At 38.5% G+C, this 21623-nt stretch overlaps 1 protein-coding gene across 3 annotated transcripts in view; it reads left to right on the forward strand.

Moving 5' to 3' along the window:
- PIK3CB (phosphatidylinositol-4,5-bisphosphate 3-kinase catalytic subunit beta) overlaps nucleotides 1–21623 on the forward strand; it is a 173854-nt gene that overhangs the window by 116545 nt on the left and 35686 nt on the right. For all 3 annotated transcript variants that reach the window (XM_051818647.3, XM_051818646.3, XM_089331163.1), the window contains 4 exons: nucleotides 1616–1746; nucleotides 3885–3935; nucleotides 15926–16114; nucleotides 20529–20650. In XM_051818647.3, the coding sequence (XP_051674607.1) occupies nucleotides 1616–1746; nucleotides 3885–3935; nucleotides 15926–16114; nucleotides 20529–20650 (493 nt within the window). The remainder of the gene's footprint in view (nucleotides 1–1615; nucleotides 1747–3884; nucleotides 3936–15925; nucleotides 16115–20528; nucleotides 20651–21623) is intronic.

Genomic DNA, 21623 nt, shown 5'->3' on the forward strand with positions numbered 1-21623 from the left:
CTAAGGAAATATATAATAAAAATGAAAAATCATCTCTAGACTTATCAGGGGTAAAACTAGAAACGTAGGAGCTACAACTAATGTATTCTCTTAAGTCCCTGGGTCATCTTTACAATGTACAGAATTTCGGTTGATCGGTTTCTTTTCTATCTTTCCTAGAATTCTTGATTTATGTACATATACTAGGGCATATACGTGCAGATTTCTTTTTTTTCCATGCTTTTTTTCTTGTTCCTTTCTTGCTCCTTGCTTATGTATCTACACAGAGAACTGCTTCTTTTTGTGTGTGTGTTAACTTTGGAGTTCAAATCTCAGTATAATGAATAACCTTGCTCATGCACATTTATTTCTAGAAGTGGATTTATGAGTTAAAGATTAAACACATTTATAATTTTAGTAGATAAGCACAACTTGCTTTCCAATAGAAATTATATCAATTTGAACTCTCCATTTATAGTATGTACAAGTGCCACCTTTATGTCATTTTTTTAATAAGGTTGCCTCATTATATTTGGTTCTCATAAGTACTGACATGCTACAGTTGGCTTCAGATAGATTGCATCTAATAGTACAAATTAATATAATGCTACTAGAGAGACCAAGTAAAGGATTATAATCTGCTCATAAACCTGCTGTAGAAGTATATAAATTATCAGTATTGCCTCCATACATGTGAAAATTGAATCTGTGAGATGAAAAATCTTAGATAAGCAAAGAATCAAGGATCTAAAACATGGAAATGCTCTGTAAAGGTTTACTACCTTCAGGAGAGAACTGAGCTTGCATACCTTGTGTGTGTTTGATCTGGACAGAATGGACCTTGTCTTTTACCTTTGGTGGTACAGCGTGAACTGCTATGCTAAAAATCAGTATTGAAAGGAAATTACTTTGAAGAGTAGAGACCTTAGATTGATTGTATTCCCAACTCAAAAATCTTGAGTTCACTTACCTGTGAAATTAGAAAGTTCACAATATATAAACCTGAGGGGTTTTCTCCTGCCTTGAAGTTCCTGAGTCCAAGCACAGTTCTGTGAATGTGCCGTGTTTAGGTTGATAGAGAAGGAAGGAGTGCCGTGAAGCAAGAAGCAGTTGGTTAGGTGAGTGGAGTATTACAGGCATTGCCACAGAAAATATTTGGGTCAGAATAAAGGATCTGTAACAACATTAGATTTGACCAGAAAGATTGTCATTGATACCTTGCAAAATACTAGCTTGGGTGCAGTGAGGACTGCGAAAACCAGATTACATGTTATTAAGAGGTCCATATACAGTGATAAAATAATAATTGCTATGGTCCATCTACTTTGAATGGAGGGGAAGCAGTTCTAATTATGATTTGTTTTTTTCAACACTGAGAATACTTACCAAATTTGAAGTAAGAGGTAATGTAGCCATTAACTTTTGTTAGTTTTATCATTTTAAATATGTGGGCAATCTCAACAATGAAATTTTGTCCCAAGCATTAATAGAAAATTAGAGGTTTACTGATACAAAGGTCTGCCATATTCCTTAGGTGACACACTTTTTAGGTAATTTTTATGAGAGTAAATCTACTATAACTTGTTTTAGTTTTAAAATTTTTTACTTAAGAATCAAAATTATTTGCATGTTTTAGATGAACTAGAAGAAATGTTGAATCCAATGGGAACCGTTCAGACAAATCCATACACTGAAAATGCAACAGCTTTGCATATTAAATTTCCAGAAAATAAGAAACAACCTTATTATTACCCTCCCTTTGATAAGGTAAGGAAATTATTTAAAGAGCCACTCTATGAAGTAATTAAAATTTTGGTTTCTAGCACTGTATGTTTATAGTTTAAGCTCTACTGTTTATTTCTACTTTAAAACCTCACCTCCATTGACAGCTTGTTTCAGTGGAAAGAATATGGAGCAGAGAGTCCTCAATGTCAGTCTTGGCTTTATCACTAATCAAGTAAGAAATAACATTTCTGGAATTCAGGTCTCTCATTTTTAAAGTGAGAAGATTACGATTGTCCTGAAGTCTGTTTCAACTTCAAAGGGTTATAAATATATTTTAATTCTGAACTTACAAAGTGAAACATTCCTAACATTGCTTTAGAGATTAAAGATGTAATCACTGATGTCTTAGAGTTGATATTCAAAGAACAGATGATTTATGTTGAATATTAGTATTTAATAGAACTTACTAAGATGACACTTTTGTAGACTCTGTACTAAAGACTTCCCTTTCTAAATATATCTCTAGTATACAAGCTGAATGTCTTAGAGATAAGGCAGGGGCTGAAAACAGGGCTATGCTAACTTGCATGTTATCAGAGTCAGGCTAATAATATGTTCTATCTTCAGGTTTGGCATTCTTATTTCAGGTAGGACAGTTGCTGATTTTTATGAGAAAATCTTTGAACAAATTCCCAGAAAATAAATATTTCTTTAATTTATTTAATTCCTTTGAGAACATGCAACCTTGAAAGATTGACATCATACTAAATAATTCACCTGTAACTATAATTGCATTTTAGTGTTCAGCACTATTAGACCTATATACAGATTGTTTTATCTACCTAAGAAGTAACTTTTCATTTTAAGTTCTTTAGAATGTTTTTCTAACCAGTAATTTGTAACCAAATTAAAGTTTGTGCTTGTTACAATATACAACAAATGGTAAGAACCATATATGTTGGTATGCGCTGAGTAGAACAGAACTACATTTTGACTTACTTACTAGAAATATGTGGTAGTTTTAGTTGTTCTTATAGATAGGGATTTATCATAAGCCACAGCTATTTGTGATACTTTTAATAGCCCTGTTACTGTAGTTGATTATGGTAATTATTCAGTGATCAGTTACAGTTTCTTTTGGGTTAAATGTAAAGCCTTTTTGAAGCATTTTTACAAATATAGGAACCGATCCTGTGCAAATAGAAAGTATTTAGAATCAAATATTTCAAGAGAAGTTGAGTTTCTTTAAAATGTTTTGTTATACCTCAGCCCAGGCCTTTGCAGCTGGTTGTTAAGCTTTCCTTTTGCCTTTCTAGTCCCTTGGCAAGTTTCTTAAATAAGATCAATTTGAAGTAGAGATACCAGTATGTATGAATATACTTGTTAGTTTTTCTTTAATTGTACTAGTTTTATATGGTTATTTAAAAAATACAGGTGTAAAAAGTGAACGTTCTCCAAGTCCTATTCATTTTATTATTTAAGTTAATGCTTGTGCTGTAATCACTACATACATTTTAAAGGTTATTGGTTACTTTTAGTATTGTACTCTCATTTTGTCATCACTACAACCCTATGAAATAAAATGGGAACTGCCACATTTTATATGTGAGAATATATATATGTAGGATTGTGTAATTCAGTAACAGGACTCGGATCTTCTAATTCTGTACTCATTGATCTTCCCTCTGGACAATAGGGCTCCCTTCTTCTTTAGAATCGGGCCCCATTTGAACTTAATGAATTGGAATGTATTGTTAGCCTTTCACTTGTTATTATTTCTACTTCTAATATCTGCTAATTGAAGAAAAACATGACAAGATTATTCTACATTTAGTAACTTTTACATATGTATACATTTGCATTTTCTTACTTAGATTAGATTTACCTATGTTTTAAGTTGACATATATGTATAAGCCACAACTTATTTTATCTGCAGATAATATTAATGCTCTTTAGTAGCCACAGTTCCTTACTTATAAAATTTTTCCCTATTAAGAGTTTGAAGCTTTTGAAAAATACCATTTTGATAATAAAATATATGTTTCCATTATAAAGCATGAAAATGCTAGGCCATATGTAGTACCTTATAGTGTAGTAGTTTACCTTATAGTGTAGTAGTTTACAGTTAAAAGCTTACAAATATGAGAGCCAAAATTAATTTTTAAAAATTTTTCAACAGATTATTGAAAAGGCAGCTGAGATTGCAAGCAACGATAGTGCTAATGTATCAGTAAGTATCAAGTGTTTTAAATGGGCCTTTCTTTTTATACAGTTGTGCACAATGTTAGGTACCTTCATCTCATTCGTAACAGTGTACTTATTGAAGAGTGTAACTCATGCAAGAATGGTCTGTGAATGTGGGTAAGTATGCACATGCTTTTCTTCAATATCGCCTCAGTTAATGTTTTATATGCATGCAATGGGTAACCGCTGTTCTGATGCAAGGACGGATTCAGCCGCTGGTCTGTCAGTGACATAGGGCACTTCATAGATGAGAAGTATTGTCTCAGAGAACGTTCAGTTGTATGAGGAGGCTGTGTTTCTCTCCCAAAACAGTTGAGTGCAGTAAGGACAAGCATCTCAGTATAGGGAACCCATATTTCTTCCATCTTGGAACTCCACCATGTTTAATAAGTAGTTTCTATTTCATGATTTAGTATTGCTGCTCCAACTTCTTATTTTACTGCATTCCAGCCAGTGGGAACATGAAAAAGCAAGACTAGAGGCCATACTCCATTCATCTATTCGTTTGAAAGGCAGAGAGAGAATAGATTCTGTTTGTTGATTGACTTCCCAAGTCTCTGCCAGCAACTGGAGCTGAAGGCTCAGGCTGAAGCCAAGAGACAGGAACTCAGTCTGGGTCTCCCACACTGATGGCAAGGACCCATTTACTTGAGCCATCATCTGCTGTCCTCCAGGGTACAGAGAAGCCAGTGTTTGATCCAGGTACCTTGCTATCGTATGCAGGCATCCCAAGCAGTGAGTTACTGCTGCTCCACATGCCTGCCTCTTCATATTAGTACTTAAACTTTGAAGGCATGAATTAATTCTAACTGTTTCTGCTATAATCTTTTACCTGACCAAAGTCAGGAAATTCCCTGAACAATGAGGCCACAGTAATGTGGCTTAGTTCCGCTATACATTTTTTAAAATCAGGCACATAATGTAAATAATAAATGGTAAAACCAAAATAAAAATCTTATTTGTATATTCCCTATCTACTTTCCTTATTTCTTTTTTATAAAATGAGATCATTATGTAAATAGCTTCTCTTTCTCTTTCTCTCTTTTTGGTGCTCTTTGTAGATCTTATCATATTAGTATGAGTAGGTCTGCTTCATTTTTTAAGCAAGCTTTTGGGGGTCTGGTGTTGTGACAGAGCAGGTAAAGCAGCCAGCTGTGATGCTAGCATCCCATGTGGGTACTAGTTCATGTCATGGCTGTTTCATTTCCGATCTAGCTCCCTGCTAATGGCCTGGGAAAAGCAGCAGATGACGGTTCAAGTATTTGGGCCCCTGCCACCCACATGGGAGACTCAGATGAAGCTGCGGGCTCCTTGCTTTGGTCTGGCCAAGCGCTGGCTGTTATGGACATCTAGGGAATGTATCAGCAGATGAATGATTTGCTCACCACCACCGTGCTCCTCTTCTCATCTCTGACTCTCCCTCCATCTCTGTAATTCTTTCAAATTAACTAATGAATTAATTAATTAATTACTGATGCTTTTGGGGTCAGTGTTTGGCACAGTGCTTAGGATGTCCACATCACAGATGGGTTCCTGCTAAATGTTGCACTGGGAGGCAGCAGGTGATGGCTCAAGCAGGTAGGTCCCTGCCACACATTTGGGGAGTAAATCAGTGGATGGATGATTTCTCATTGTGCTTGTGTGTGTATGTGTGTGTGTCTGTCTTTCTGTCTGCCTGCCTTTCAAACAAATAAGACCAATAAATAATTTAAAATTTAAAAATAAGCAAAAAATGCTTACCTTTCCATAGCATTAATTACTAGTAACCATTAATTGTTGAATATACCTATCACTATTGATAGATCGTGTCCAGTTTTTCTCCTTTAAAACAGTACTACAGGGCCGGCGCCACAGCTCACTAGGCTAATCCTCCGCCTACAGCGCCGGCACCCCGAGTTCTAGTCCCGGTCAGGGCGCCAGAATCCTGGTTGCTCCTCTTCCAGTCCAGCTCTCTGCTGTGGCCCGGGAGTGCAGTGGAGGATGGCTCAAGTCCTTGGACCCTGCACCCACATGGGAGACCAGGAAAAGCACTTGGCTCCTGGCTTCGGATCAGTGCAGTGCGCTGGCCGCAGCGGCCATTGCGGGGTAAATCAACGGCAAAAGGAAGACCTTTCTCTCTGTCTCTCTCTCACTGTCCACTCTGCCTGTAAAAAAAAAAAAAAAACAACAACAATAACAGTACTACAGTGACTATTTTGTGCCTGCTTGCTTGCTTGTGTTTTGGTTTTGGTTTTGTTTTGTATTTTCATTTTATTTGAAAGACAGCTGCAGACAGATCTTCTATCCATTGGTTCATTCCCCAAATGCCTGTAATAGCTGAGTCTGGGCCTGGGCCAAGGCCAGGATCCAGGAACCAGGAACTCAACCCACATCTCCAGTATGTGTGGCAGGGAACCAAGTACTTGAACTATTACCTGTTGTTTCCCAGGATGCATATTAGCTGTAAGTTGGAATTGGAACCAGAACTGGGACTTAAACCCAGGTACTCTTATATAGGATGCAGGTGCCCCAAACCATGTCTTAGTCACTGTGCAAATGTCTATCCTGTACAATATACGTATGTTTGTTTTGTAGGCTAGATCCCTGGAAGTGAAATTATTATATCAAAATGTATATGTATTTACAGATTCGTCTTTACTTTTTCATTTAGGGCAACTCTTATCAATCAGGTGAACCAAGAAGTGGTGTCACATTTTTTTTTTTTTTTTTTTTGACAGGCAGAATGGACAGTGAGAGAGAGAGACAGAGAGAAAGGTCTTCCTTTGCCATTGGTTCACCCTCCAATGGCCGCTGCGGCCGGCGCACTATGCTGACCCGATGACAGGAGCCAGGTACTTATCCTGGTCTCCCATGGGGTGCAGGGCCCAAGCACTTGGGCCATCCTCCACTGCACTCCCTGGCCACAGCAGAGAGCTGGCCTGGAAGAGGGGCAACCGGGACAGAATCCGGCGCCCAGACCAGGACTAGAACCCGATGTGCCAGCACCGCAAGGCGGAGGATTAGCCTAGTGAGCCGCGGCGCCGGCCAGTGTCACATTATTTTAACTTGCACTTCTTTGTTCATTGGAGATTCTTTTTTTTTTTTTTTTCCAATTTATTTATTTTATTTGATGGTGGGGAGAGAGAGAGACAAAAATTTGCCCTTTGGTTCACAATCCAAATGCCTACAAAATCAAGGGCTGAGCCAGGCTTATGCCAGATGCAGGAAACTCAATCTGGGACTCCCACATGGGTGGCAGTAGCCTAAGTAGTTGACCCATTATCTGCTACCTCCCAGAATGTGCAGTTAGCCAGAGGCTGGAATAGCGTTCAGCTAGAACTAAAATCTAGGCTCTCCATTATGGAATGGAGGCACCCCAAAGGGAAATTTAATTGCTTTGCCAAATGTCTGCTCATTTTTCTTTTCTCTTCTGTTTCTTAATTTCAGTAGTCATTTGAAAGATTTCTGATTGACTTTTCCAATGTCATTCTAAGTATTGATTTTAAACTGATCTTGCTTTTTTTGGTGGGAGTAGTGGAGGGTGTTCTGGTTCTTACTGTGGCAACTTTTTTCATTGTGTTTGTTTTCCTCATATGTTTCGTGATACTTACTTCAGTTCTTTTTTATATTTGACAATTCCTGACTGGCTGCCTGTTCACTGCAATGTGTTTTCTGTAACTGTAGTAATTAGGGTTCCTGTTTGTGAAGATGTCCATACATTCTGGGTTTGTGGTGGTTTCCTGAGTTCAGCACTCAACTGATACAGTTGGAGTAACAGTTGAGCAAAGGAGGGTATACCCAGCAAAAGCAGTTGCTTCCCTTGCAGATCCCTAGTAATCCCCTTTATGATTAACCCATGGCTTCCTCCCACTCCTTGTGGCCCTTGATTCTGAGATGGAACGCTCCCAGAACTGTGTGCACACTAGTGTCAGCATTGCCAGGATCCAAAAAGATCTCATACCTAGTCCTATCTGTGTTCTTTCATTCAAGGATTTCTACATTGGATATTCTTTCTTATTTCCCACAGATGTTATTGGTTAGTATTTTAGAAAGGTATGTGTTACCACTTTGTGGACTTATAGATGAGAGGGCTGAAGTGAACTGTGTTCTCATTGCATGAGTCATAGAGATGTCAAGAGCACATGAAGGGGGCCAGTGTTGTGTTGTAGTAGGCTAAGCCTCTTCTGAGCACTCTGCTTGTCGCACCAGCATCCCACCAGGGCACAGGTTCGTGTCCTGGCTGCTCTACCTCCAATCCAACTCTCTGCTTATAGCCTGGGAAAGCAGCAGAGGATGACCCAAGTACTTGGACTCTTGCACCCACGTGGGAGACCTGGAAAAAGCTCCTGGCTCCTGGCTTCAGATTGGCCCACTCCTGCTGTTGAGACCTTTTGGGGAGTGAACCAGCTGAAGAAAGATCTTTCCTTCTGTCTCTCCCTCTCTGTCTATAACTCTGCCTCTAAAAAAAAGAAAATTTACAAAAAATTGGGTCTGTACAAAATAGGAACAGATCTTAAAAAGGGGGGGGGGCAGATAAAATTCCTTAATACGTTGATAATATATTTACCTCTGTTTATGTATGTGTCTACATATATGTTCATGTATGAGACATGGATGTGATGTGTGTGTGTGTGTATAATAGGACTTAACGTAATTCAGGTAAAGTTGTCATTACATTATCAAGATATTTAACCTGCTGTTATCAGTTTTAATTGTGGCAAAATACATATAACATATAATTTACCATCTTAATCATGTTCAAGTGTTCAGCTCATTAATGATAAATGTATTCACAATGTTGTACACCCATCTCCAGAATATTTTCATCTAGTAAAATGGACCACCCTCTACCCATTGAACAGCTAGCTACTCCTGTTTTCTCCTCTCTCTAACACCTTGCAACCACTATTCTACTTCTTGTCTTTATGAATTTCACTACTCTAGATATTTCACATAAGTGAAATCATACATAATCATCTTTTTGTGATTGGTCATTTCACTTGGCATAATGTTCTCAAGATTTATCTTTGTTGTGATGTATGTTAGGTATTCCTTTTTAAAGCTCAATAATATTCTGTTATTTTGTTTATCCATTCATCCACTGATAGACACCTGGATTGCTTTTCTACCTCTTGGCAATCGTGATTTATACTACTATAAACATGAGTGTACAAATATCTCTTTGAGATCCTGCTTTGAATTCTCATGGACATCCACCCAGAAGTGGAAGTAACAGATCAGGTGATACTTCTATTTTTACTTACTTTAGGGACCTGTCATGGTGGCTACACCATACTACATTCACACCAACAAGGCACAAAGGTACAAAGGTGTCTTTGGTAGCACCTGTTGTATTTTGGGTTTTTCTCAGGAACAATTTGAAAAGATGTTAGCTTTTTTTAAAACAAGTGCTTACACAGGAACAGGGGTCTGCAGAATGGAAAAAATGCCTTCTTCACAAATGCTTTAAAAGATTTATTTATTTATTTATTTGAAAGTCAGAGTGACAGATAGAGGTAGAGCTAGAGACAGAAATTTTCAGTCCATTAGTTTTTTTCCCTAAATGGTGGCAAAAGCCAGGGTGAAGCCAAGAGCCTGAAATTCCTGTAAGGTATCCCATAATGGGTGGCAGGGGCCCAACTGCTTGGACCATCTTCTGTTGCTTTCCCAGACATAATAGCTGGGAGCTGGATTGGAAGTGGAGCACCTGGGACTCAAACTGGCATTCTGAGGTGTGATGCTGGTGTCATTAGTGGTGGCCTAACCACTATGTCTCAATGCCAACCCCTGTGAATTATGATTATAAATTGGCAGTTTTGATCTTATCCATTGATTCTCAGCCTGCAGCTCATTTGCCCCCCTGGGGGCATTTTGAAATCTCTGCAGATGGTTTTTTTTTTTTTTAATGATTTATTTGTTTATTTGAAAGGCAGAGATACAGAGAAGCAGAGGTAAAGAGAGAGAGAGAAGGAGAGAAGTCTTCTATCCACTGGTTCCCTCCCCAGATGGCCACAACTGGAGCTGGGCCAGTCCAAAGCCAGGAGCTTCTTCTAGGTCTCCCACACAGGTTCCAGGGCCCAAAGACTAGAGCTATCTTCCACTGCTTTCCCAGGCCGTAGCAGAGAGCTGGATCTGAAGTGGAGTAGCCAGGACTCTAACTGGCGCCCACGTGGGATGCCGGCACTGCAGGCCGCAGCTTTACCCACTACGCCATAGCGCCAACCCTGCGGATAGTTTTGGTCATCATAACTTGGTGGGCTATATTGGTGGCATCTTGTGAGTAATGGTTAAATGCTAAACATCCTAAAATGCACAGGTGGTACTGTTCTCCCCCAGCAAAGTATCAGGTTGAGTAACTCTGTTCTAAACTGAGATACATAAATGTGTCTGAAGTTTGCTTTATCCTCTTCCTTTTACTATGGAGATTCAGGTATAAAATCTTAGCAGCAGGCTTCACAGGTGTTGACTTAGCCATGGTTCAGATGTCTACTTAGAATGTTCCTTTAGTGGAATGGTTTGAAGACTTTACAGCCTTTAAAATTGTAGGGAAATTTTCTCTCCTTAATGATTTCCAACTTACTGAAAACTTTGAAGGCAAATACAAAGAATTCTTCTCTATCCTTCACTCCTCTTCCTCAGTTATTAACATTTTATGACATTTGTTTTATCAATGTGTGTATATGCTCATTTTCTGAATTATTTGAAATTAAATAATAAACATCATGCCCTTTCATACCTTGATTCTTTAGTGTGTATCTCTTAAAAACCAATGGGTTAAGCTGCCATCTGCATTGTCGGCATCCCATATGGGCTCTGGTTCAAATCCCAGCTGTTCCACTTCCGATGCAGCTCCCTGATAATGCACCTGAGAAAGCAGCAGAGGGTGTCCCAAGTCCTTGGGTCCCTGCACCCATTGGGAAACCCAAAAGAAGCTCCTGGCTCCTGGTTTTGGCCTGGCGCAGCCCCAGCCATTGCAGCCATTTGGAGAGTGAACCAGCAGATGGAAGATTCTTCCTTTCCCCTCTCCCCTCTCCCCTCTCCCCTCTCCCCCTCTGCCTTTCAGATTAATCAATCTCTTTTTTTAGTACATAAGCAGAGTATATGCACAAATATCAGGAAAATAATACTGTAGTTGTCCTGCTTAATCCACAGATTCTGCCCAAATTTAATCATTTGTCTCAGTAATGTTCATTGTAGGTGCATGATCCATCCCAGAATTACTTGCTGCATTTCATTATGTATGTTTAATTTCCTTAAGTCCAAAGCAGTTCCTCAGTCATTCCTTAATGACTCTGACATTTTTAAAGGATATAGGACAGTTATTTATAGAATATCCTGCCATTTGGATTTTCTCATGTTTTGCCTTGATTGGATTCTAGCTATGCCTTTTAATACAAATACCATAGAAATGATGCAGTTTTCTTCACTCTGAATTTTATTAGGAAAAAACAATGTCTATATGTCACATTAGTATTGATGTTAACTGTTGTCATTTGGTTAATATACTATCTTCCAGGTTTTTTTTTTAATATAAAGTTAACAAATGTTTTATCAAGTATTATTTGAAACTAAATAAACACCTCATTTCACAGCAAACTGTCACTCATTTGTTTTTGCATTCACTGATACTTCTTGTTTGAATCAGTGCTACTGTAGTGAATAATCATGTTAGTTTTCAATTTTAGTCTTGCTGGTTGGCTTATGCTATCAGAGGCTTTTCTTCCACCACATCTATTTATGATTTACTTAGTGTATGTATTTGTGATTTTTTTGGCTTAGTGACTTTTATAATTAAGTATTATCATTTATTTTGATGACCAAATTTTCCCCAATGTGGCCCGTCAGAGCCCATTCAAGCTGTCTCCTGTGTCTTTTTGGCATGTCCATCTTTGTGATACAGTAGTATGTCCTAGGCTCATCTGGTTCTTTCTCTACCCCAGCCTTGGAATCAACCATTTCTCAACAAAGTCCCATTTCTTTTATTTTTAAAAAGTGTTTCAAATTTTAAGATTGATATACTCACTGGATATACTCATTGCTCCTGGGGTACAGCTTATTCTAGGCCTTTTCATGAAACAAAACTCGTTTACATGTGTTTACCTCCTTATATTTGTACATATATATGTGTGTGTATGTGTATCTGTAGAAGTTATGTACTCATAATAATGCTTCTTACTAGGATCTACTGCCACTAGACATTTTCCAGCTTTTGTTTTTTTATATTTTAATTCCCTTCTGGCACTGCAAGTGGCGGCGGCTTTTCCCACTACACCACAGGGCAAGCCCTGTATAACTGTCTTAATTCACCCCTCTGTCCCTGGGAATTACAATTTAATATACCATCTGAGTGTCCAGTACTTCTGAAGATGACATGAATTTTCTCTCACAGAAAAAGAGAGAAGATGGGAGATATCTCCCTCCCTCCTTTTCTCTTTCTCTCAATCTTTCTCTGTCTCTCAATCTCCTTTGCTTTTCAAATAAATAAGTATTTTTTTAATAAAGGAGCTGTTGTTGTTTTTCTTGTGTTAGTAAGATTTTTGTATTGATTGGTAATCCCTTATATCATAATATACGTGTTGGTGATTTTTAAAAATCTAAACATAAAAGCAAAGTAGAGAATACGGGTGTTATTTTTTGTTGTTGCTTTCTACCTATTTTAGTATAAACATTTGAACATGTATGTAAATTTTCCAGTTAAATAATTTTTTATTACTGATATTTGGAGGTTTCATAAAAGAATCTAAGGTTCTGTATTTTTTTAGGTTTCTTGCCATGCTTCTGATAGTGTATATTTCCTTGGTTTATTCATTTTTATGTTCTGCATACCTCAGTAAGCAATCACAGTACAGTTATACATCTGATCCACTGCTTTCCCATCTTAGCCCATGTCAACAAAATACTTACTTAAACCAAGTCCGTACAGGTCTAATTTGGATCAGCTAAATTACAGTAGTGTAGTCTGCTAGCTTTTGCAATATTTAATTTAATAGCAGTCTGCCTTTCCCTTAATGTGAACAATTTACACTCTGAATGTAGCAGGTTTGACTAGGAGTTTTATTTTCAAATTCTGACGACTTACTGTTTTTACAGTAAAACTCAGGGGATACCCTTTTTAGGTTCAGTCTCTGAATACAAAACCACCATAATTTTCTATATGTTTTATAATAATATATTGAGTATAATGAAACATACCTGCCTGCTCATAAGGTCCAAAAGGAGTTAGCATTTACTTATTTAATTAGTCTTTGACTATCTCTTTTTTAAAGGTTTATTTATTTTTATTTATTTGGATGACTAAGGGGGAGTGGAATATTCCATCCACTGATTCATTCCCCAAATGTCCCCAGGAGCTGGATTGTACTAGGTCAGGCCAAAGCCAGGAGCCTGAAACTCAATATGGTCTCCTACAGGTGGCAGGGATCCAAGTACTTGAGCTATCCCCAGAGGGTGTGCTTTGGCAGGAAGCTGGAGTAAGAAGTGGAGTCAAGACTTGATCCCAGGCACTCAGATAATAACAATGTGCTGGCATGCTTGCCAGGCATCTTAGCTAAACCAAACATTCCCTTGTTGTGAATTTTAATACAAAAATGTGTCAAATATGGAATTTGTTTTCATTTTATAAAGAGTTATTTTATTTGAAAGGCAGTGTTATAGAAAGAGAGAGAGAAACACAGATTTTCCATCTATTAGTTCGCTTCCCAAAGTCAGGAGCCAGGAACTTCATCTGGGTCTTCCATGTGAGTGGCAGGGTCTTAGTACTTGGGCCATCTTTAGCTGCCTTCCCAGGTGTGTCAGCAGACTGCTAGATGAGAAACAGAGCAGCCAGGACTTACATAGGATGCTGGCTTTGCAGGCTGGAGCTTAAGCAGCTGGGCCACAATGCTGACCCCTGTTTTCATTTTTAAATCCAGTATTTTGTGTATTGATTATCTGCTTGGTACCAATGAGAGGAAGATCTGATTTTCATTTTGAGATGAGTTTATGATCTGAGAACAAAGAAATAGAATTCACAGTATATGAAGAAGGTGAGCACCACTACAGTATGCCAGACACTGCAACCAGTTAGAAAGGATTGGAGTAAAATTTGTGACATTTAGAGCAACCTAAAAGAAAATTGGAAAAGTATGATAAGACCAGGTCTTAGAGGTGTTTGTTATATAATTTTGTTCCATAGACAATGGCCAAACCAATGAAGGGTTTTAAGTATGGAGTGTATGGTTATGTCAGAAAGACTGAAGACAGAAGTTTAGAGTTGCTTATTGACCAATTGTCACTTGCTCTTCAGCCTATTTTGTTTCTACCCAAGTTGCCAGATATTGGCAAATTTCTTTCTTTGTATTTCTTAGAAGAAATTTCCAGTTGTTCCCCTATACTTTGGTAAAATTGAGAAAAATACTGTGTTGGAAAAACTCAAAGTAAAGCATATTCATCATATATTGCCATTCTAATGACAATAAAATAACTAAATATTTAATCTCTATTAAAAATTAAAACAACTTGAAAACATACATGACCACACTGATTACTTATAATTTTCTTTTTAAAAATATTTATTTTTCTTTTAAGATTTATTTTATTTATATGAAAGAGTTACAGAGAGAGGGAGAGACAGAGAAGTTTTCCATCTGCTGGTTCACTCCCCAGAAGGCTGCAATGGCCAGAGCTGCGCCAATCCGAAGCCAGGAGCCAGGAGCTTCTTCCGTGTTTCCCATGTGGGTGTAGGGGCCCAAGGACTTGGGCCATCTTCTACTGCTTTCCCAAGCCATAGCAGAGAACTAGATTGGAAGAGGAGTAGCCAGGACTAGAACCGGCGCCCATATGGGATGCTGTCACTTCAGGCCAGGGCTTTTAACATGCTGCGTCACAGCGCCAGCCCCTAATTTTCTCTTAAAGACTGAAAAAGTAAATCCTAACAATGTAAACAGATACTTCAGTCTCCTTACATCTTTTAAAAAAAGCATTTTAATGCAACATGTATTTACAATTGGTGAATTCCACACTGAGAGCAAATAAAATAAGAATACTTAGTATAATTTTATCTGTCTTTGTTTTATAACACAGTGTTTAACCTTTAAAGTAAAGTTCCACTGAGTTGGATGGTACATTGCTTTAATTATGTTCTTTCTTTGGAATATCCAAAAGTCACTTAATAAAATTTAAACTTAGTATTTCCCATTCTTTTTGTATGTGTGTAGTGTTTTGAATTGGACTTCATTAGGAAATTAATAACATGACAGTTTTACCTATTTCCACATTTATGTACAATAACAGTTAAAATAGCAGCAAGTATAGAATATAGTAATACAGTAAAAGGTCTTACAGAATCTTCTCAGAAATTTTTGGAGTTTTTTAGGGAAGATATGTTTTGACTAAAGTATCGTTGTTTTGATTTAAGTATGGGGACATGTACCTCTTTGTTTTAATGTTAGTGAGATTCAAAGGGCCTAGATCCAGAAAAATAGAATGAACCATCTTGTTTACTTGGTTATTTTCTTGTTGAGATGGTGAGTGAAAATTAGAACTGTTTTTTCCAACTTTAGTTTTAGCCAAAATGCAGTTTTCAATCTAAGAACATTTTATGCCACTAATTCAAGGCACAAGCCAAGATGATGTCTTTTATTTGTAACCTCATTTGTAACCTTTTTGTGTGGATCATTGTTGGTTTTTGTTTATAGAAATTGAAATTAAATTCTGTTCAAATAATAAAGGACTTAGTTTTTATTTCAAAGCCAATACTGCCCCCTAGTGATTATAAATGAATTTTTAAAAAGTTACTGTTCATTTTTTAGAACTGTTGTGAGAATAACTAACTGCTTGATCCTGAGCTCACAGATTTTAAATTGAACAGTGAAAACTTAAAAGGATCTACCTCTATTAGTGTTTAAGGTCAAATCATATGTATTTATGTGTAACTTTATTGTACAATGTAGATTTACTGAGTGTTTATCATTGATGTTTGTACAATTAAATTCTATAATGAGTATTTTCCTTTCTTAGAGTCGAGGTGGGAAAAAGTTTCTTGCAGTACTGAAAGAAATCTTGGACAGAGATCCATTGTCCCAACTGTGTGAGAATGAAATGGATCTTATTTGGACTTTGCGACAAGACTGCAGAGAGAACTTCCCACAGTCACTGCCAAAATTACTCCTATCAATAAAGTGGAATAAACTTGAGGATGTTGCTCAGGTAACTTGAAATGATGTTTAAAATCAGAACAAATAAATTTGGCCTATTAAAATAACTTGATTTATTCACTATTTATTTGAATTCAATTGATCTCTCTAGTTTTCAGGTGTTAATAAATTTGCCATGACTAAAATTTAGTGAAGAAATGTAATTTTTTTTAATCATGCATTTTTTAAATCTTTGGATTTTTTTATTTCTTAAATTAAGTGCAGAAGGATTTCTTTGCTGTTCACTTACAATTAAAGATTTTTGGAATCATGCAGTTATATTATTGTGTGTGCCAAAATTAAATTATTTCCATGTTAGGCCATCTGAATGTTACATTAAAAAGGAACTGTTTTATATTGTTTAGGTTTTAATTGCTCTGGAATAGTTACTGTCTTCTGACCATTTGTTTATCTAAATTCATGGTTAGTTTTCTATAAATCCTCAGTAATGGTGGAAAATAAGATCTAAGCACTTTTTTAGTTGGCACATTTGTCTGTTTCTCATGGATACTGTCCAGTGCTAAGTGCCTATCCAAGAAATACATTATTTCATTAGACTCACAGTAGAAAAGTGTTTTTGCTGTACTCTTAAAGGATATAGAGAAATTTCTTAATGTAATGAAGTACTTTATGCATAGTATTTCTTTATTTGAACCCTCGAGATAGAAATGCTTTCATTCATGGATTCAGCAAACTTGTCTCCTTTTCAAGAGTTTTCAAATATAATTTAGGTCCTCTTTGGTAGAGGAAAGCCAATAGTGTAGTTTAATACTACATTTAAATTGTACTTGCCTGCCTGTGTGTGAGTGAGTGTAGGGAGACATAAACTTAATGTTTGTAGTCTTTGGGAAAAAAGTGAATTGAATAAAAACAAGTGAGTTTTATTTGTGTTTCAGTTAGTTTTTACTCATTCATTTGAGATACAGAGAAATTATAGCCCTCCATCTACCGTACTGGTTTGCTCTACAAATATTTGATATGGCTCCAAGGAAGGACTGACTAAAGCCAGTAGTCTGGAAATCAATCCATGTCTCCCATGTGGATGGCAGTAACCTGATAACGTGGGCCATCCTCACTGCTTCCTAGGGTCTGTATTAGCAGGAAGCTAGAGTCAGGAGCAGAGCAAGGTGTTGAACCCAGACATATCCGCATGGGACATGAGCCAAACACCCACCCCAAAATGAGTTTTGGTTCTTCCTCCAGCCATATCACCTTTCCAGTTATATTGAGCTGACACAAAAAAGTGTTAACTGTTTCTTGCTAAATCTAATCCCTTAGAGGTAGAGTACCAGAAGCCTGGTACAAGATTCTGTTGTAAGTCTGCAGTTGACAGAAAAGCCATCAAAGAATAGTCTCATATTTATTCATAGGAAATCATTCTGTGGGCTTATCGCTGAAGGTGTTTCAGTAACCTTTGCAATAAGCAACAGCTGATCAGCATTGACTGTTTATATGGCCAAATAAATGTTCCCTTCCCTATATGCGTCAATGGATTTCCCCAAACTGAAATGATGAGTTTGGGTAATTTTAATTTAATGCTTATATAATTTAATTTTACCAATTATAAATGACCTTACAAAAGTAATTACTTTCCAAAGGTAGGATTGTTTTTAACCATAATATAGCTCATCCTCTAATATTGCTGGATATTATCTGTCCATTCCATTATTGTGTGGTTGTTTTGTTTCAAGTGTAAACTGAAGGTGCTGTTTGTTTTGTGTGTGTGTGTGTGTGTGTGTATGTTTTAATATTTATTTTATTTATTTGAAAGGCAGAGTTATGAAGAGATAGAGAAAGAGGGATTTTCCACCCTCTGGTACACTCCCCAAATGACCACAACAGGCAGAGTGGGCTAGGCTGGAACCAGGAGTGTGGAACTCCATCCATGTCTCCCTTGTAGGTGCAGGAGCCCAAGCACTTGACCCATCTTCCACTGCCTTCCAAGGAGCATTGCTCTTCCATGTTTTATGTGTCTTCCATGACATTGTTGTCATTGGTGTTTATGTGGTACTCAAGAAACTAAACCAAATTAAATACTAAGTAATACGATTTTACCAGAGAGGATTGAACTTTAAGAGGTCCACAGATCAATTACTCTCACTTTGTTCCATAACCAGTTTTCTTCTTAATTACCATCTTCTGTAAGATTGCATGCTATATACATATCAAAACCATGAGGAAGTGGGGACTCTTGTCAGGAGCAACCTTGTTGAGTCTCACTGTGCTGTGAGGGAGGAAATAAACAGCCAGGTACTATTTGATTCTTGTGGAATCATAGTATTATAATGAGTTTAATTACATGATCCACAAAAGTTCTGTTAAATCTGTTTTTTAAAAAAAAGATTCATTTTTTATTTATTTGGAAGAGTTACAGAGAAGGAGAGACAGAACGAGATCTTCCATCTGCGGGTTCACTCCTCAAATGGTTGAAATGGTTGGGGCTAGTTAGCGCTAAAGTCAGGAGCCCAGAGCTTCTTCCAGGTCTCGCAAGTGGGTGTAGTGGCCTAAGCACTTGGGCTATCATCCTCTGCTTTCCCAGGCCATTAGCAGTGAGCTGGATCAGAAATGGAGCAGCTGGATCACAATCCAGCTCCCATATGGGATGCCAGCATCAAAGGTAGCAGCTTTACCTGCTACGCCACAATGCCTGCTCTGATATTCTTTTTATTATTTTATTATTTATTTATTATTTATTTGAAAAAGTTACAGATAGAGGTAGAGCCAGAGCCAGAGAGAGAGAGAGAGGTCTTTGATCCGCGGTTCAATCCCCAAAATGGCTGCAACGACTAGAGATGAGCTGATTCAAAGCCAGGAGCCTGGAACTGCCTCCAGGTCTCCCATGCAGGTACAGGGGCCCAAGAACTTGGGCCATCTTCCAATGCTTTCCCAGGCCATGGCGGAGAGCTGGATCAGAAGTGGAGCAGCCAGGACTTGAACCAGTGCCTACGTGGGATGCTGGCACTATGGGCCAGGGCTTTAACCTGCTGCACCACAGCACTGGCCCCCACCCTGATATTCTTAAAAAATTAAGAGCTAATGGGGCCAGCACTGTGGTATAGCAGGTAAAGCTGCCACCTGCATCCCATATGGGTACCAGTTTGAGTCCTGGCTGTTTCACTTCTAATCCAGCTCGCTGCTCACATGCCTGGGAAAGCAATGGAAGGTGGCCCAAGTTCTTGGGTCCCTACATCCATGTGGTAGACCCTGCACCCACAGAAGAAGCTCCTGGCTACTGGTTTTGGATCAGCCAAGCTCCAGCTATTGCAGCCATTTGGGGAATGAACCAGTGGATGGAAGATCTCTCTCTCTGTCTCTCTCTAACTCTAACTCTAACTCTGCCTTTCAAATAAATAAATGTATCTTTTTTTAAAAGATTTTATTTATTTATTACAGACAGTGAGAGGGAGGGACAGAAAGATCTTCCTTCCATTAGTTCACTCCCCAAATGGTCGCAATGGCCGGAGCTGTGTTGATCCAAAGCCAGAAGCCAGGTGCTTCTTCCTGGTCTCCCATGTGGGTGCAGGGACCCAAACACTTGGGCCATCTTCTACTGCTTTCCCAGGCCACAGCAGAGAACTGGATTGGAAGAGGAACAGCCGGGACTAGAACCTGGCACCTATATGGGATGCCAGCACCGCAGGCAGAGGATTAACCTACTGCGCCACAGCGCTAGTCCCAATAAATGTATCTTAAAAAAAAATTTAAGAGTTAAAAGTATACTCGTGACGTGGGATGCCTGGTTCAAGTCCTGTCTTCCATTCCAGCTTCCTGGTAATGCACATCCTGGGAGGCAGTCGATGATGGCTCAAGTAGTTGGGTCTCTCCCTCTCACCTACATGGAAGATCTGGGATTCAGGTCAGGGCTCCTGGTTTTGGCTTGACCCAGCCCTGGCTAGTTCAGGTGTTGGGGAGTGAACTAGTGGGTGAAAGATCTCTCCATGTCTCTCTCTCTGTGACTTTCAGATGAAATGAAGAGTAGATATAAAAAATTTTTTTAAGAAGTCAACTCTTTTAAGATAATTTTACATCATTGTTAATGAACTTCTTAGATATGTATTGCCTGTCGTTAGCTGGGCCTTGCAGCCTGTACTTGTACTTTGAATTTTGCTGTTAGGTGTTTTTTAATTATTACCTTTTTTCCTTCTTTTGTCCTTAAAATATTACTTTATGGCTAGTAATCTTAGAATCCATATATTCAGTGTATTATTCAGTGTTCAGCTAAGTGCTTAATAATGGATGTTTTACTTTTCAGTGGAATGTTTCAACAATAAAGAGAATCTTAATACATAAGAACAGTAATGGATTTTTTTGGTATCATTAGTTAAAAGAGTGTTTCTCTTTTGACCCATCTCTGTACTTTATGCTTCTGGAAAAAATAGGTAACTTTTGTCCCCCATCACTTCTGAGCCAGTTTCAATTTTTAACAGCTTCAAGCACTGCTTCAGATTTGGCCTAAATTGCCTCCTCGGGAGGCTTTGGAGCTTCTGGATTTCAACTACCCAGACCAGTATGTGCGGGAATATGCTGTGGGCTGCCTGCGGCAGATGAGGTATCTCCTGCACGTGGCTTCCTTTGGGGCAAGAAATCACTTGTGTATGAGTGAGGAAGGGGCATCTTTTTGTAGGTGTCATGAGAAATGAAAAAGACTAAGAATTTCTCTCAACTTTGTGTACACCCTTTCTTTCCTTTTCTTCCCTCCCTCTCTGTAAAAAACCAAAAGTATACTGGGTTGAGATGCCACCAAGAGCAGCCTCAGGTGTGATGATTCACTGGTAGTGTTTTTTTGTTTTTTTGTTTTTTTGTTTTTTTGACAGGCAGAGTGGACAGAGAGAGAGAAAGGTCTTCCTTTACCGTTGGTTCACCCTCCAACGGCCACTGCGGCCGGCGCATCGCACTGATCTGAAGCCAGGAGCCAGGTGCTTCTCCTGGTCTCCCATGCGGGTGCAGGGCCCAAGCACTTGGGCCATCCTCCACTGCACTCCTGGGCCACAGCAGAGAGCTGGCCTGGAAGAGGAGCAACCGGGACAGAATCCAGTGCCCCGACCGGGACTAGACCCGGTGTGCCAGCGCCACAAGGTGGAGGATTAGCCTAGTGAGCCGCGGTGCCGGCCTCACTGGTAGTTTTCATAGGAGTCAGAATATAGTCATTGTCAACAGCTATAATGTGTTACATTAAAGGGATATAGAGCAAACTTGGGAAAGGGAAAAGTTTCATGGGGTGAAGTCTAAGGGAGACCAGGTATTAACTCCTGCGTTCCATTTCTTGTAGAGTCATTTAATTCCCCCAGCACCAAGGAAGCTCGTTAGAGACTTGATGGTCAGGATTAGTCACAGAAGTACTCTGTGTCTAGCATGTACCAAATGCCTAGACTCCCCAAAGGAAACTGAATGTACATTACAAACCATACTGTTTGTACATATGGTTTAGGTGCAGTGAGCCATTCTGCCCAGCACTGTTAATTCAGCCCAGTACAATTGTCTGTTAGATTAATTCAGTGAGTCAGTATGATGCTCTGCTAAGA

The sequence above is a fragment of the Oryctolagus cuniculus genome, chromosome 4, assembly GCF_051225735.1.
Source record: "Oryctolagus cuniculus isolate XC-2025 breed Fujian yellow rabbit chromosome 4, ASM5122573v1, whole genome shotgun sequence".
Classification (NCBI taxonomy): domain Eukaryota; kingdom Metazoa; phylum Chordata; class Mammalia; order Lagomorpha; family Leporidae; genus Oryctolagus; species Oryctolagus cuniculus.